Source organism: Agelaius tricolor, unplaced genomic scaffold (assembly GCF_023055355.1).
Source record: "Agelaius tricolor isolate 1412-34295 unplaced genomic scaffold, bAgeTri1.0.p SCAF_185, whole genome shotgun sequence".
NCBI lineage: Eukaryota > Metazoa > Chordata > Aves > Passeriformes > Icteridae > Agelaius > Agelaius tricolor.
Genome location: NW_027269445.1, coordinates 47,987 through 61,172, shown reverse-complemented (window position 1 = coordinate 61,172; position 13,186 = coordinate 47,987). Strand labels below are relative to the sequence as shown.

At 63.4% G+C, this 13,186-nt stretch overlaps 3 protein-coding genes across 3 annotated transcripts; all 3 read right to left on the bottom strand.

Moving 5' to 3' along the window:
• Positions 1 to 680: 680 nt before the first annotated feature.
• Positions 681 to 7,079, bottom strand: MUS81 (MUS81 structure-specific endonuclease subunit). Its single transcript, XM_071421092.1, has 16 exons — positions 6,763 to 7,079; positions 6,425 to 6,548; positions 6,077 to 6,144; positions 5,897 to 5,965; positions 5,738 to 5,809; positions 5,583 to 5,641; positions 5,398 to 5,511; positions 5,158 to 5,238; positions 4,664 to 4,776; positions 4,216 to 4,316; positions 3,602 to 3,718; positions 2,626 to 2,721; positions 2,100 to 2,213; positions 1,488 to 1,597; positions 1,204 to 1,287; positions 681 to 835 (listed from the first exon to the last, which is right to left on the bottom strand). The coding sequence occupies exons 1-16, from the start codon at positions 6,895 to 6,897 to the stop codon at positions 769 to 771; spliced, it is 1,524 nt and encodes a 507-aa protein (XP_071277193.1). The 5' UTR covers positions 6,898 to 7,079; the 3' UTR covers positions 681 to 768.
• Positions 7,080 to 7,405: 326 nt separating this feature from the next.
• BANF1 (barrier to autointegration nuclear assembly factor 1) lies at positions 7,406 to 9,735 on the bottom strand. Its single transcript, XM_071421090.1, has 3 exons — positions 9,593 to 9,735; positions 8,903 to 9,033; positions 7,406 to 8,653 (listed from the first exon to the last, which is right to left on the bottom strand). The coding sequence occupies exons 2-3, from the start codon at positions 9,026 to 9,028 to the stop codon at positions 8,507 to 8,509; spliced, it is 273 nt and encodes a 90-aa protein (XP_071277191.1). The 5' UTR covers positions 9,029 to 9,033; positions 9,593 to 9,735; the 3' UTR covers positions 7,406 to 8,506.
• Positions 9,736 to 10,032: 297 nt separating this feature from the next.
• TRMT112 (tRNA methyltransferase activator subunit 11-2) lies at positions 10,033 to 12,769 on the bottom strand. Its single transcript, XM_071421088.1, has 4 exons — positions 12,602 to 12,769; positions 11,762 to 11,863; positions 10,955 to 11,047; positions 10,033 to 10,847 (listed from the first exon to the last, which is right to left on the bottom strand). The coding sequence occupies exons 1-4, from the start codon at positions 12,680 to 12,682 to the stop codon at positions 10,746 to 10,748; spliced, it is 378 nt and encodes a 125-aa protein (XP_071277189.1). The 5' UTR covers positions 12,683 to 12,769; the 3' UTR covers positions 10,033 to 10,745.
• Positions 12,770 to 13,186: the final 417 nt, after the last annotated feature.

The following is a 13,186-nucleotide window of genomic DNA, read 5'->3' as shown; positions in this document are numbered from 1 at the left end:
AGCCTGGCACGTGCGGGTGGCCCCGCCCCCCTTTTGGGGACCCTCCCCCCCCTTTTTTGGGGTCCCAGGACACCCCCACCCCCACCCCCACCCCACTTAGGGGACCTCAAAGTGACCCCAGGGTGACCCCGCCCCCTCTTTTGGGGACCCCGAGTGACCGCAGGGCTCAGGACAGACCCCGCCCCCATTTTGGGGACCCCAAATTGACCCCAAGGGACGCCGGTGCCACCCCCTGTCACCGGTGTCACTGTCACTGTTCCAGGTGTCCTTGTCACCGGTGTCACCCCAGGCTGTGCCACCAAACTGCCACTGCCGACTTGTCATTGTCACCGGTGTCACCACCCATCACCCTGCCACTGTCACTGGTGTCACCACCGGCCGGTCACTGTCACCCTGTCACTGTCACCGTGTCACTGTCACCGGTGTCACCCCCATCATCCTCACCCTGTCACTGTCACCGTGTCATCCTCAAGGTCGCAGGTGTCACTGCCACCCTGTCACTGCCACTGGTGTCACCCCCCCATCATCCTCACCGTGTCACCGCTGCCACCCCCAGCATCGGTGTCACCCCCTGTCCCCGCACCCTCCCTGTCCCGTCCTCCCCCAAAATGAAACTCCAGGTGCTGCAGTGGTGGGAGGGGCTTTATTGGGGGGTGACAATGGGGTGACAATGGGGGGACAGGAGGTGACAATGGGGTGACAATGGGGTGACAGGAGGTGACAATGGGGTGACAATGGGGTGACAGGAGGTGACAATGCGGTGTCCCCTCAGTCCAGCGGCCCCCGGGTCCCATAGAGCTTCACCAGGGCCCCGCTGAGGGAGGGGCCCAAATTCCTGTGGGGAGGGGGGGAGAGGAAAGAGGGGTGAGACCCCCAAAATCCGGGGGGGGGACACAAAATCGGGGGTGGGGACAATGACAGGGGTTTGGGGACACAGGAATTGAGGGGGGGGCCCTTGGGAATGAGGGGTCCTGGGACTTGTGGGGTTCCCAGGATTTGGGGGAATTTCCTGGGATTTGGGGGGGGGATCCTAGGATTTGGGATTCCCAGGATTTGGGGTTCCCAGGATTTGGGGTTCCTCGGGATTTGGGGGAATCCCCTGGGATTTGGGGGGAATCCCAAGATTTGGGGTTCCCCAGGGTTGGAGGGACTTGCCCAGGATTTGGGGGAATTTCCCAGGATTTTGGGGCAGGGAAGTCTCACCTGAGAGCGGGGCCGCAGCGCAGGGCGCTCAGCACCTCCCGGCACTTTTGGGGGTCCTGGGAGGGTCCCAGGGCATCCATGAGGCTGCGGGGGGAGGGGACAGAACTCAGGGGACCCCCACAGACCCCACCCCCCCCACCCCCACCCTGTGAACCGCCCCCATCCCCCACCCTCGGGACCCTCCCCCCCCTCCCCAAGGCCCCTTTGGGGACATCAGAGCCTGGGGGGTCCCACATGGGGGACCCCAACCCCCCCTCCCCGACCCTCCCGGCCCCCCCCCGGACCTGGCGGGGGTGGGGAAGCGGCGCAGGACGGCCCCGGCCCTGCCCCCACTGAGCCCCCCCAGCTGCAGCAGCTGCCGGGCGAACACGGCCCCCACGGTCTGGGCCTGGGAGGGGAGGAAATGGGGGTCAGGGGACCCCAAAAACACCCCCGACCCCAAAATCCCACCCTAGGGCACGGCCCCCACGGTCTGGGCCTGGGAGAGGGGAAAAATGGGGGTCAGGGGACCCCAAAAACACCCCCGACCCCAAAAAACACCCCTGACCCCCAAGTCCCACCCCCGACCCCAAAATGCCACCCCTGACCCCAAAATCCCACCCTTAGGGCACGGCCCCCACGGTCTGGGCCTGGGAGAGGGGGGGAAATGGGGGTCAGGGGACCCCAAAATCCCCCCAAGCAATCCAATCCCCCCCATGTCCCTCTTCTGCCCCCACCAGGACCAATTGAGGGCCCCCCTCCCCCCTTCAGGACCCCTTGGGGCCACCCCTGACCCCTTCAACCCCCCCAGACCCTTTTAGTGACCCCCAGCCCCCCCCCCCGAAACTCCCAACCCCCTTTAGGGACCCCCTTAACCCCCCCACCCCCATTTCCCCCCCCCCAGCCCCACCTGGTTCTTGGCCCCCCCCCTCGCGCAGCCTCGGGAAGGGCAGCAGGGCCAGGGGGGTCCCGGGGGGCTCGGGGGGGCCCCGGGCACTCACATCCCCCCCCCACGCCCTCAGCACGCGGCCCTGGGGGAGGGGAGGGGTGGGGAGGGGTCAGAGACCCCCTCAGTGACCCCCCCCTCCCCAAATTCTCTGTGTCCCCCCCCAGGCTCACAGAGGGGTCTCTGTGTTTTGGGGAGGGGTCTCAGGGGTACCTGTGACCCCCCCCTCCAAAATTTCCCTCCCATCCCCCCCCCCAGCCCCCCAAACTCCCCCAATTCCCCCCTTCTATCCCCCCAATGTCCCCCTCAATTGTCCCCTCCCCCCCAAAACCCCCCCTTGTGACCCCCCCCGTGTCCCTTCCTTGTCCCCCAAACCCCCCCCAGGACCCCCCTTTCCCCTCCATGTCCCCCCTCAATGTCCCCCCCAATTCCCTCCCCAAAATGTCCCCTCCCTCCCAACCCCCCCCCACCTTGTGACCCCCCCCCAAGCCCCTCACCCCAAATCTCCTCCTCAGCTGCTCCCCCAGGACCCCCAAATACGCGGCCGAGTCCTGGGGGTCCCTGGTGCGCACCACGAGCAGCCCGTCCACCACCTGGGGAGGGGGCTCTGTGTGTTTAGGGGAGGGGGCTGGGGTACCTGGGTGCTGGGGAGGGGTCTGGGGGTACCTGGATTTGGGGAGGGGTCTGGGGGTACCTGTGTATTTTGGGGAGGGGTCTGGGGTCTCTGTGTATTTTGGGGAGGGGTCTGGGGGTTCCTGAGTGTTGGGGAGGGGTCTCTCTGTAATTTGGGGAGGGGTCTCAGGTACCTGAGTGTTGGGGAGGGGTCTCTCTGTGTATTTTGGGGAGGGTCTCAGGTACCTGAGTGTTGGGGAGGGGTCTCTCTGTGTATTTTGGGGAGGGTCTCAGGTACCTGAGTGTTGGGGGGGGGTCTCTGTGTATTTTGGGGAGGGGTCTCAGGTACCTGAGTGTTGGGGGGGGTCTCTGTGTATTTTGGGGAGGGGTCTCAGGTACCTGAGTGTTGGGGGGGGTCTCTGTGTATTTTGGGGAGGGGTCTCAGGTACCTGAGTGTTGAGGAGGGGTCTCTCTGTGTATTTTGGGGAGGGGTCTCAGGTACCTGAGTGTTGGGGGGGGGGTCTCTGTGTATTTTGGGGAGGGGTCTCAGGTACCTGAGTGTTGGGGGGGGGTCTCTGTGTATTTTGGGGAGGGGTCTCAGGTACCTGAGTGTTGGGGAGGGGTCTCTCTGTGTATTTTGGGGAGGGTCTCAGGTACCTGAGTGTTGGGGGGGGGTCTCTGTGTATTTTGGGGAGGGGTCTCAGGTACCTGAGTGTTGGGGGGGGGTCTCTGTGTATTTTGGGGAGGGGTCTCAGGTACCTGAGTGTTGGGGGGGGTCTCTGTTTATTTTGGGGAGGGTCTCAGGTACCTGAGTGTTGGGGAGGGGTCTCTCTGTGTATTTTGGGGAGGGGTCTCAGGTACCTGAGTGTTGGCGGCCGCCTGGCGCAGGCTGGGCAGGGGCAGGGGCAGGGGCTCCCCCTCCCCAGGCTCCTCCAGCAGGTACAGGGGGCAGCGCAGCCCCGAGCGCCGCAGCCGGAACTGGGACGGGAGGGGGGTCCCAGTCAAACCAGTCCCTCCCAGTTCAATGAGTCCATCCCAGTTACCCACAGTCCCTCCCAGTTACGCACTGTCCATCCCAGTCAAACCAGTCGGTCCCAGTTCAACCAGTCCATCCCAGTGCCCCCAGTCCACCCCAGTTCAACCAGTCCATCCCAGTTACCCCCAGTCCCTCCCAGTGCCCTCCAGTACCCCTCAGTCCATCTCAATCCCTCCCAGTTAATCCCAGTTCCCTCCCAGTCCTCCCCAGTCATTCCTAATCCCTTCCCAGTCCCACCCAGTGGCTCCCAGTCCCCCCAGATCCCCTCCCTGTCCCTTCCAGTTTGCCCCATTCATTCCCAATCCTCCCCGAGTCTCTTGCAGTCCCTCCCATTAATTCCCAATCCCTTCCCAGTCCCACCCAGATCCCTTTCCAGTTTGTTCCATTCATTCCCAGTCCCTCCCAGTTTGTCCCAGTCCCCCCCAATTCCCGGCCCCACCTTCTGCTCCCGGTACCGCCCGTCCCGGATGCTGTTCCCCAGATCCGCCGCCGATTTCCGCTCAACCACCACGTCCAGCGCCAGCTCCCGGGGGGCGTGGCCTGGGCGGGGTCATACACACATGGCCACGCCCACTCAGAGCCACGCCCACAACCCCATGCACCGCCCTTCACCTGTGCCATACCCATCACACCTGACCACACCCAGCCATCACCATGGCCACACCCCCAGTCTATGGGTGTGGTTTGGGCATGACCACACCTCCTGTGGCCACACCCAACCAATGGCTGTGCTGCTCTGGGGGTGTGGCCATCACCTGGCCACACCCATGAGCGATGACCACACCCACCAATCTGCCCCACCCACTCCAGGTGCCACACCCAGCCCCTGGGGCATGGTCACTTTAAGCCCCGCCCCACTTATGCCCCACCCCCTCAGTCACGCCCACCTGTGGGCGGGTCCTTCTCACGCGCCACCCACAGGAAGTCGCCGACGTGGAGGCGCCGCAGCAGCACCGGGACCCCCTGGGAACGGAGCAGGGCCGGGACCCCCCCGGAGGGGCTGCGGGGACAGCGAGGAGGGGACAGCGAGGGGACAGCGAGGGGACAGAGAGAGGACAGGGAGGGGACAGGGAGGGGACACGTCACAGAGGAAGGGATCCTGGGGACAGGGGGGATGCTGGGAACGTTGGGGACATTGAGGACATCAGGGACATTGGGGACACGTCATGGGGACGCTGGGGACACGTCATGGGGACGGGACATTGGAGACATGTGGGGACGTTGGGAACATTGGGGATGTTGGGGACATGGGGGTCATGTCGTGGGGGTGGGGACATGGGGGGACATGCCATGGGGAGAGGTGACATGGAGGGACATGGGGTGACAGGGACACAGGGGGTCACAGGGACACAGAGGGTGACAGGGACAGGGTGGCAGTCACCCGTTGGCCTCGGTGACGTCTGCGCACAGCACGATCTCGAACTCGCCGGGTCTGAGCTCAAATTCCTGCTTGGGGTCGCACCTGGGGGACCCCAAAGTCACCCCAAAGTCACCTCCAGGTGACCCCCAGGGCTGGGACACCCCTCCAGGTGCCTCAACCCCCCAAAGTATCCCCAAGTGTCCCCAACTCCCCCAATGTGTCCCCAACCCTCCCAAAGTGTCCCCAGCCCCCCAAACTCACGTGGGGGGGGCGGGGGCGCAGTTCTCATCCTGCTCCGCCAGGGGGCGCTGCGGGCACTCCCGGCCGGGGGGCGGGGCCTCGGCGAGGCTCCGCCCCCGCGGGGTCAGAGCGTATCTGGGGAGGGAAGGGGGGAAATGAGGGGGGTCCTGGGGGGTCCCAGGTGAGTCTGGGGGTCTCAGCCCTACCTGGGGGGGCGGCCGCTCCTCTGCACGAGCCCCCGGCGCAGGAGGGGACCCAGAGCTGCCTGTGGGGGAGGGGACAAGGGGTCAGCCCCGCCCCCATCACCTTTGGGCGGTGCCAGGGTGGGGGAGGGGCGCTGGGGCGCCCTCCTGTCACTCACTGGGGTCAGGGTGTGGTCACAGAGGGGCTGGGCCTGCTGCAGAAGCTCCGCCTCTGGGAGGGGCTCTGGGCTCTGGGGGGCGATGCTTAGGGTGAGTAGGGGGAGGGGCAGGGTCTGGACCCCTCCCCCACCCCCCCAGGTGTGTCCCCTCCCTCTCACCTGGCTCAGGACCAGCAGGAGGGCGTGGCCTCTGGAGCGGGGGAGGGGCCGGGACTGGCGGGGGCAGCGCTGGAGGAAGGGGGAGGGGCAGAGATTGGGGGCGGGGCTTCCTCTGCCCCTCCCCCACAATGGGGATCAATAGGGGGATCCTGGGTGGGGAGGGGTGAGGATCGGACTCACCGTGGGTGGGGCTGGGGGAGGGTCTGGGCATTTCCCCTGCCGAGGGGGTGTGGCAGGAAGACCCTGTTCTGTGGGATGCAAATGATATGCAAATTAGCATGCAAATGAGCCTCATCAGGCCCCACCCACCACTAAAGCCCCACCCAATCTTAGCTCCACCCCTTTCTGACGCATCTCCCATGAAAGCCCCACCCACCAGAGCACCACCCTCCGAGGCCGCGCCCCCTCCCTTGTGATGGAAAGGGGTGGGGCTCACCAAGCCACGCCCCCCAGACCACACCCTTCATCGCCCCACCCATACACAGACCCCCACCCACTCAATGCCCCGCCCCTTTAGGCCCCGCCCACCCCGTCGGTGCTGGCTCAGTCGTTGGTCGAGGCGGGCGCAGAGGGCGGGGCCAAAGTGCTGCAAGATGGCGGCGGCGCGGCCGGAACGGAGCGGGAGTGGGAACCGGGAGAGAGAGCGCAGGGCCTGGGGGGAAACACACCTGGGATACACCTGGGGAACCCAAAATACACCTGGGATACACCTGGGGATATTTTTGGCACCCCAAAATCACCACCCTTTGGGCACCCCAAACCTCACCTGGGGACCCCAAAATTGCCCACCTGGGAACCCTAAACACACCCGGGCACCCCAAAATCGCCCCCCTGAGCACCAGGGGACCCTCCTCCCCCACACCCACCCTCTCGTAGGTGCCCCTGGCCCAGGTGCCCTGCGCCTCGTCCCGCCACTCGCGCAGCCAGCGGGCGAACAGCGGGTTCGGGTGGCCGCGGGGGCGGCGGCGGCGCCGGGAGGAGGCGGCGGCGGCCGCGGCCATGTTCGAATCCTCCCGCCGCCGCCGCTTCCCGGAAGTTCCGGCCCCGTTGGGCCGCTCCGGCCGCGCTCGCTGATAGGGGAAAATGCGACTCGTCTGCTCTGGAGGACTCCGCTCTGGCAGCTCGGAGGGTTAACTTGTCTGCTCTGCAGGAGGCCGCTCTGGGCTGCTCGGGGGTGGAGCTTGTCTGCTCTGGAGGAGCTCGGCGGACGTGGGAGAAACCAAGTTCTGCCCCCAAACCCCAAATCCTCCCCCTAATCTCCCAAAATCTTCTCCTCAAACGCCTAAATTCTGCCCCCAAACCTCAAATTCTGCCCCCAGATCCCCAAATCCTTCTCCCAAACCTCAAATCCTGCCTCCAAACTTCAAAAACCTCCCCGTAAACCCCAAAATCCAAATCCTAAGCCCCAAAACCCAATCCCCAAATTCTGCCCCCTGGCCCCCCAAAATCCTTCCTCCAAACCCCAAATTTGGCCCCCAGACCCCCCAAAATCCAAGGACGAGACCCAGCTGCAGCACAGCAAAACCTTTTATTGTTTAGAAAATAATTTTAGAAACAAACTGGGGGGGAGGGCAGCACCCCCAAAATAACACAGACCCCCAGTGGGGGGAGGGGGGGGACACCCCAAAATAACACTAACGGGGTGGGGGAGGGGGGGCACCTCAAATGAGCCCCCAAAATCCCACCCCGTGCTGGGGGGAGGGGCAGGAGGAGACCTCCCACCCCCCCACCCCTCCCCAGCTGGTTTTGGGGTTTTGGGGTGATGGGAGAGGGGTGGCACCATGGGACCCCCACCCCTGGAGGAGTTTTGAGGGGGGTGGCAGCACCGGTTTGGGGGTCTCAGGGGTGTGGGGGTGGGACTGGGAAGGGTTTTGGGGTCTCCAAAGCTGGTTCTGGGGTCCCTGGGTGGATTTTGGGGTCCCCAGGATGGTTTTGGGGTTTCCCAGGATGAATTTTGGAGTTCCCCAGAGGTGTTTTTGGGGTCCCTGGGTGAGTTTTGGGGTCCCCAGATCTGGTTCTGGGGTCTCAGGGTGAGTTCTGGGGTCCCCAGGATGATTTTGGGATCCCCAGAGGTGTTTTTGGAGTCCCTGGGTGATTTTGGAATCCCCAGGATGATTTTGGGTTTCCCCAGAGCTGGCTTTGGGCTCCCTGGGCTGGTTTTGGGGTCCTCAGGATGGTTTTGGGCTCCCTGGGCTGGTTTTGGGGTCCCTGAAGATATCAGGGGGGTCCCCAGGATGGTTTTGGGGAGCCCTCAACCCCTCCAAGGGGTCCCTGACAGCAGCTGGGTTTGAGTTTGGGGAATTTGGGGGTGCAGGGATGGGATGTGGGGTGTAGGGAGGGGATTTAGGGTACAGGGAGGGGATTTGGGGTACAGGGAGGGGATTTGGGGTACAGGGAGGGGATTTGGGGTACAGGGATGGGATTTGGGGTACAGGAAGAATATTTGGGGTGCAGGGAGCTCAGTTGAGGTGCAGGGCTGGTGTGAGAGGCTCGGGGAGGGGCTGGGGGTGTCAGCTTCGAGGAGGGGGCTCAGAGGAAGGGGCCTGGGTGCTGTTTTTGGGGAGGGGGCTCAGAGGAGGGGCCCTGGGTGCTGTTTTTTGGGGAGGGGGCTCAGAGGAAGGCGTCGCACCACTCGCGCAGGCAGCCCGAGCAGTCCCGGCTCTGTTTGGCGTTGGCCCCGCACGTCTCCTTGAGCCACTCCCGGAACAGCTCCTCGTCCTTGCGCAGCACCAGGAACTGCCCCAGCACCACGTACGCCTGCCAGGAGGGGACAGGGAGGGGACAGCGGTGTCACCAGGGGCTGGGGATGGCACACAGGGTCCCCCTGTCCTTCCTGAGTGACCCCAAAGTGCTGCGGTCCTGCCCAAGCGATCCCAAAGAGCTCCGGTCCCACCCCAGCCCCCTGGCCCCGTCCTTCCACAAACACCTGGAGGGGACAGTGAGGGGACAGCAGTGTCCCCAATGTCCCCAGGTGTCCCCAGGTGTCCCCCCTGTCCCCAGTCCTACCTTGTCAAAGCCCTTCTCCTCCAGTTTCCTGCCCAGCACGTCCCCGATCCCGGCCAAGCTCCCCACGGGTTTGTCCCCCATCGGCTCCGCCACGAAGTCCCGGTGCTTCTGTGACGTCGAGGACATGGCGCCTGCAGACAGACAGGGGACAGCTCAGGGGACACACGGACAGGGTGGGGACATGGCACCTGGGGACAGATGGACAATCAGGGGACAAACGGACAGCTCAGGGGGACACTGAGGGGACAGTGGGGGGAGCCTGAGGGAACATTGAGGGGACACTGAGGGGACTCTGTGTGGACATTGGGGGGACCCTGAGGAGACGTTAAGGGGACATTGGAGAGAACCTGAGGGGATCGTGAGGGGAAATTGAATGGACTCTGAGGGGACATTGAGGGGACATTGGAGGGACACAAAGCAGACATTGGGGGGGACCCTGAAGGGACATATAGGGGACATTGGGGGGGACCCTGAGGGGACATTGGAGGGACCCTGAGAGGACACCCCGGCCCCTCCCGCCCCGTCCCGCCCCTCGGGCCCTTCTCGCCCCTCCCCTCCCCGCCCCTCCCGGCCCTCCCCGCCCCTCAATGTCCCCTCCCCGCCCCTCCATGTCCCCACCCTGCCCCTCAGAGTCCCCTCCCCGTCCCTCAATGTCTCCTCCCGGTCCCCTCCGTCCCCTCCCGCCCTCACCGTCCCGTCGAGCCGTTCCAACCGCCGCTCCCGCCTCAGCCTTCTGCCGCCGCGCACTGACGTCACATCCGGCGGCGCACCGTGTGACGCCACTTCCGCTGGCGCGCGCCGGAAACAACCGAGACGGAGCGCTCGGAGGCGCTCTGGGATCATAGAGACGAACCGGGGTCCTCCAAGGGCCTGCTGGGTCCGCCCAGGTGAGCGGGGACACCTGGAAATGGCTCCAGGTGCTGCCGGGAACACCGGGAACCCCTCCGGGATCATCCCCGAGCCTCTGATTTCCCGGCCAGCGGCTTCGGGGCTCTCACAGGCTCCCACGCTCACCTGGGCGCCCCAAAATTCTCTCCCGTTCTCCCCCACCCCACCCCCTTCCCTCCATCCCAAAGGATTCCCCCGAGAAGATCCTCAGAGAGACCAAAAGCGGCGATTCCGGCCCAAAATCGGGCAAAAAAATGGGATTTTTATTGAATTTATGGGAAATATTACAAAAACAACAAGGCAGAACGTGGGGTAGAGAAACATGGGGATAAAAGATGGGATTTTGGGAAGAACTGGAGGTTTGGAATAGAAAAAAAAAGATGTAGGAGTGAAAAGGAGGGGATTTGGTATAAAGGAGGATTTGGTGGAAAAATATTGAAAATTGAGGGCAAAAAAAGAGATTCTGGAGGAAATTCCAAATTTGGGGGCACAAAGTAGGGAACTGGGAGAAAGGAGAGGAACTTGAGGGCAAAACTAGAGGATTTTGGGATAAAAAGAGGAATTTGGGGAGAAAACAATGGTGAAATTCTGAGAAAAGGGTTTGGGGCAAAACTGGGAAGTTTGGGAGGGAAGGAGAAACTTAGGGAGAAAAAAAGGGAATTGGGGGCAAAACCTGGGAATTTCCCCACCCATTATGCAAATAGAATATTTCCCGCCCAAAATGCAAATAAGGAAACAACTAATTTGCATAGAGGAGGAGTATGCTCATTTGCATATAGGCTGATGCCACGCCTATATGCAAATGAGGCAAGTCAAACCACGCCCCTCAACGCTTGAACGTCGGGGTGACGTTCAGGCCCCATTTTTTTGGGTAAAACCGTTGGAATTCGGGGTTTTTCTGCTCTTCCTCGGGGGGAGGGGCTGAGCTCCATTTTGGGGGGGTCCCGAGCCCCCCTCAGGCCTCGTCCTCGCTCAGGAGCAGATTTGGGACCCCCCTGGAGATGGGGAAGCGCCGCCCCGAGTCCGGGCACTGCAGGGACCCCTCCAGCACCTCCACCTGTGGAATTGGGGGGAATAAAGGGAAAATTGAGGGGTCCCCGAGATTTGGGGAACCCCCCCCCGAGGGGTTTTGGGGGTTTCAGGGGTTTTGAGGACCCCCCTGACCTCGAGCAGGACGTGGTGGAGGCGCCGCAGGAATTCCTCGTCGGCCTCGTAGCCCGGGCTGGGCTCGGGGGGCAGCTCCGAGGGGCGCCCCAACTTTGGGGGGCACAGGAAAAGAGGAGGGGGAGGTCAGAGGGGAGCCCTGAGTGTCCCCCCAAGCCCAAAAAAATGGGATGTCCCAAAGTAAGGAACCCTGGCAGTTGTGGGAGTGCCAAAAATCTCAGAGTTCATCCCAAATTTGGGAATTCTAAAATGTTCTGAGGACCCCTCCCCAAAAAGCCCCAAACCCGAGCCCTCCCCACCCCCAAATCTGAGCCCCCCCAAATTGACCCCTCTAGAACCTCCCCCTCCTTTGGTGCCCTCAAATTGCCCCCCCAGGACCCCCAAAATTGACCCCAAATCCCAAAAATCCTCCAAAAACCTCCTAAATTCCCCCCAAGGACCCCCCAAATTCCCCCAAACTGCCCCCCAGGACCCTCCGAGATGCCCCCTAAATTTCCCTCCCACCCTCAAAATTCCTGCCCCAGGACCCCCAAAATTCTTCCCAGATCCTCAAAATCTCCCAGAAATTCTCCCCCAGGACCCCCAAAATTCTCCTCCAAACGCTCAAAATTCCCCCAAATTCTCCCCTGGACCTCCCAAATGGGCCCTTCCCGACTCCCGCTGCCCCCCTCATTCCTGATCTCCCCGTTCCCGTTCCCCCCCCGGTTCCCGGTCCCGTTTCCCGGTGCCTTCCCCGTTTCCCGTTCCCGTTTCCCAGTTCCCATTCCCGTTCCCGTTTCCCGTTCCCGGTTTCCCCGCCCCGCTCACGCTTTCCGCCGCCTCCCTGAGCGCGTCCCAGCGCAGCCGCGGCACCAAGCGGGACACGAAGGCGGCGTTGAACGGCACCGGGCGGACGCGAACCTCGGCGGCCTGCGGGGACCGGGGGGGGGTTAACGGGAGGGCACCGGAACCGCGGGGAACCGGGGCACGTAACGGGTGGAAATTGGGGGTTAACGGGAGTTTTAACGGCGGCGTTAACGGCGGAAATGGGGGAGTTACCGGCAGAGTTAACGAGGCTGGGGGGGTCGGAACGGTTACCGGGGGGGCTTAACGGGAGGGAACGGGGTTAGGGCGGGGACTAACGGGGAAATTACCGGCAGTTAGTGAGGGTGACGAGGGGGTTAACGGGGATTAACGGGGGGATAACGGGGAGGAACCGGGCGGAGCCGAACCGCGGCGGGATGGGGGATCGGGGCGTTAACGGAGGGGAACCGGGATAACGGGAGGAGACTGTGATAACAAGAACGGGGATAATGGGAAGGGAGGAACTGCGATAACGGGGAAGGTTAACAAGATGAACAAGCGGGAAACGGGGCCATTAACGGGAGGATTTAACGCGGGATTTATTGACGGTAACGGGACAAATTACCGGGCGTTCCTGGGGTTAACGGAGGAGCTACCGGGGGTAACGGGAGGGATGGGAGGTGAATGAGGAGACACCGATTGGAATCACGGAACGGGAAGGAGCTGGGAACCGGTAACTGGGGCACCGCTAAGGCTCCCGTAACGGTTCCGGTAACGGCCAGAGGTGGCGGGGCCTTGCCGGGGGGCGGGAACCGCGGTGTCCCCGCCGCTCGCGGTGCCCCGGGGTCCCCGCGCCGTCCCCACCTCGATCCGGAGGGGGAATCCGCCCCCGGGTCGCAGCCCCGGCACGTGGGAGCTCAGCAGGTTGTGGGTCAGCAGCTTCATGGCGCCGCTTCCGCTTCCGGCGCGTCACTTCCGGCAAGAGGCGGTTACCGGGGCAACGGGGCGCGGCCTACCCGGAAATGGGCGTGGGATCGCAGGGTGGGGTCCGCTTAAAGGGGCAAGGCCAAAAAAATTAATCCCAACCCCGAGGAGCTCCAAACCAGCCCCGAGACCCCTCCCCAAACGCCTCAGGAACCCCTGAGACCCCTCCCCAAATTCTTCAGGGGCCCCGCAAACCCTCCAGAGCTCCTGACAGGATTTGAGACCCCTCCCCAAAACCTCCCCAGCCCCTCCCCCTCCCCAGACCTGGCCCCACCCCTTTATTTTGGGGGTCCCCATTTTTCAGGGTCACCCCTGAGGCCCTACAGTGGATCCCAGTCCCCATTTTGGGTGGACTTCCCCCATTTTTAAGGTCTTGGTTACCCCCTCAACAGCCCCAAGACCCTCCTTGAGCTCCCAAATTCAACCCCGGTCATTTTGGGGCGTTGTGGGCCCCTCTTTGGGTTC

Bases quoted from the DNA above. Each gene is read 5' to 3' on its own strand.
- MUS81 (XM_071421092.1), bottom strand. From the start codon at position 6,897: ATGGCCGCGGCCGCCGCCGCCTCCTCCCGGCGCCGCCGCCGCCCCCGC. The intron at 5,642-5,737 runs GTGAGTGACAGG...CCTCCCCCACAG, and splicing joins GTGACCACACCCTGACCCCA to GCAGCTCTGGGTCCCCTCCT. The intron at 1,598-2,099 runs GAACCAGGTGGG...CATTTCCTCCCC, and splicing joins TGCGCGAGGGGGGGGGCCAA to TCCCAGGCCCAGACCGTGGG.
- BANF1 (XM_071421090.1), bottom strand. From the start codon at position 9,028: ATGTCCTCGACGTCACAGAAGCACCGGGACTTCGTGGCGGAGCCGATG. The intron at 8,654-8,902 runs GTAGGACTGGGG...CCCTCCTGGCAG, and splicing joins AGGAGAAGGGCTTTGACAAG to GCGTACGTGGTGCTGGGGCA.
- TRMT112 (XM_071421088.1), bottom strand. From the start codon at position 12,682: ATGAAGCTGCTGACCCACAACCTGCTGAGCTCCCACGTGCCGGGGCTG. The intron at 11,864-12,601 runs GTGGGGACGGCG...CGGTCCCCGCAG, and splicing joins GATTCCCCCTCCGGATCGAG to GCCGCCGAGGTTCGCGTCCG. The intron at 10,848-10,954 runs GTCAGGGGGGTC...CCAATTCCACAG, and splicing joins TCCACCACGTCCTGCTCGAG to GTGGAGGTGCTGGAGGGGTC.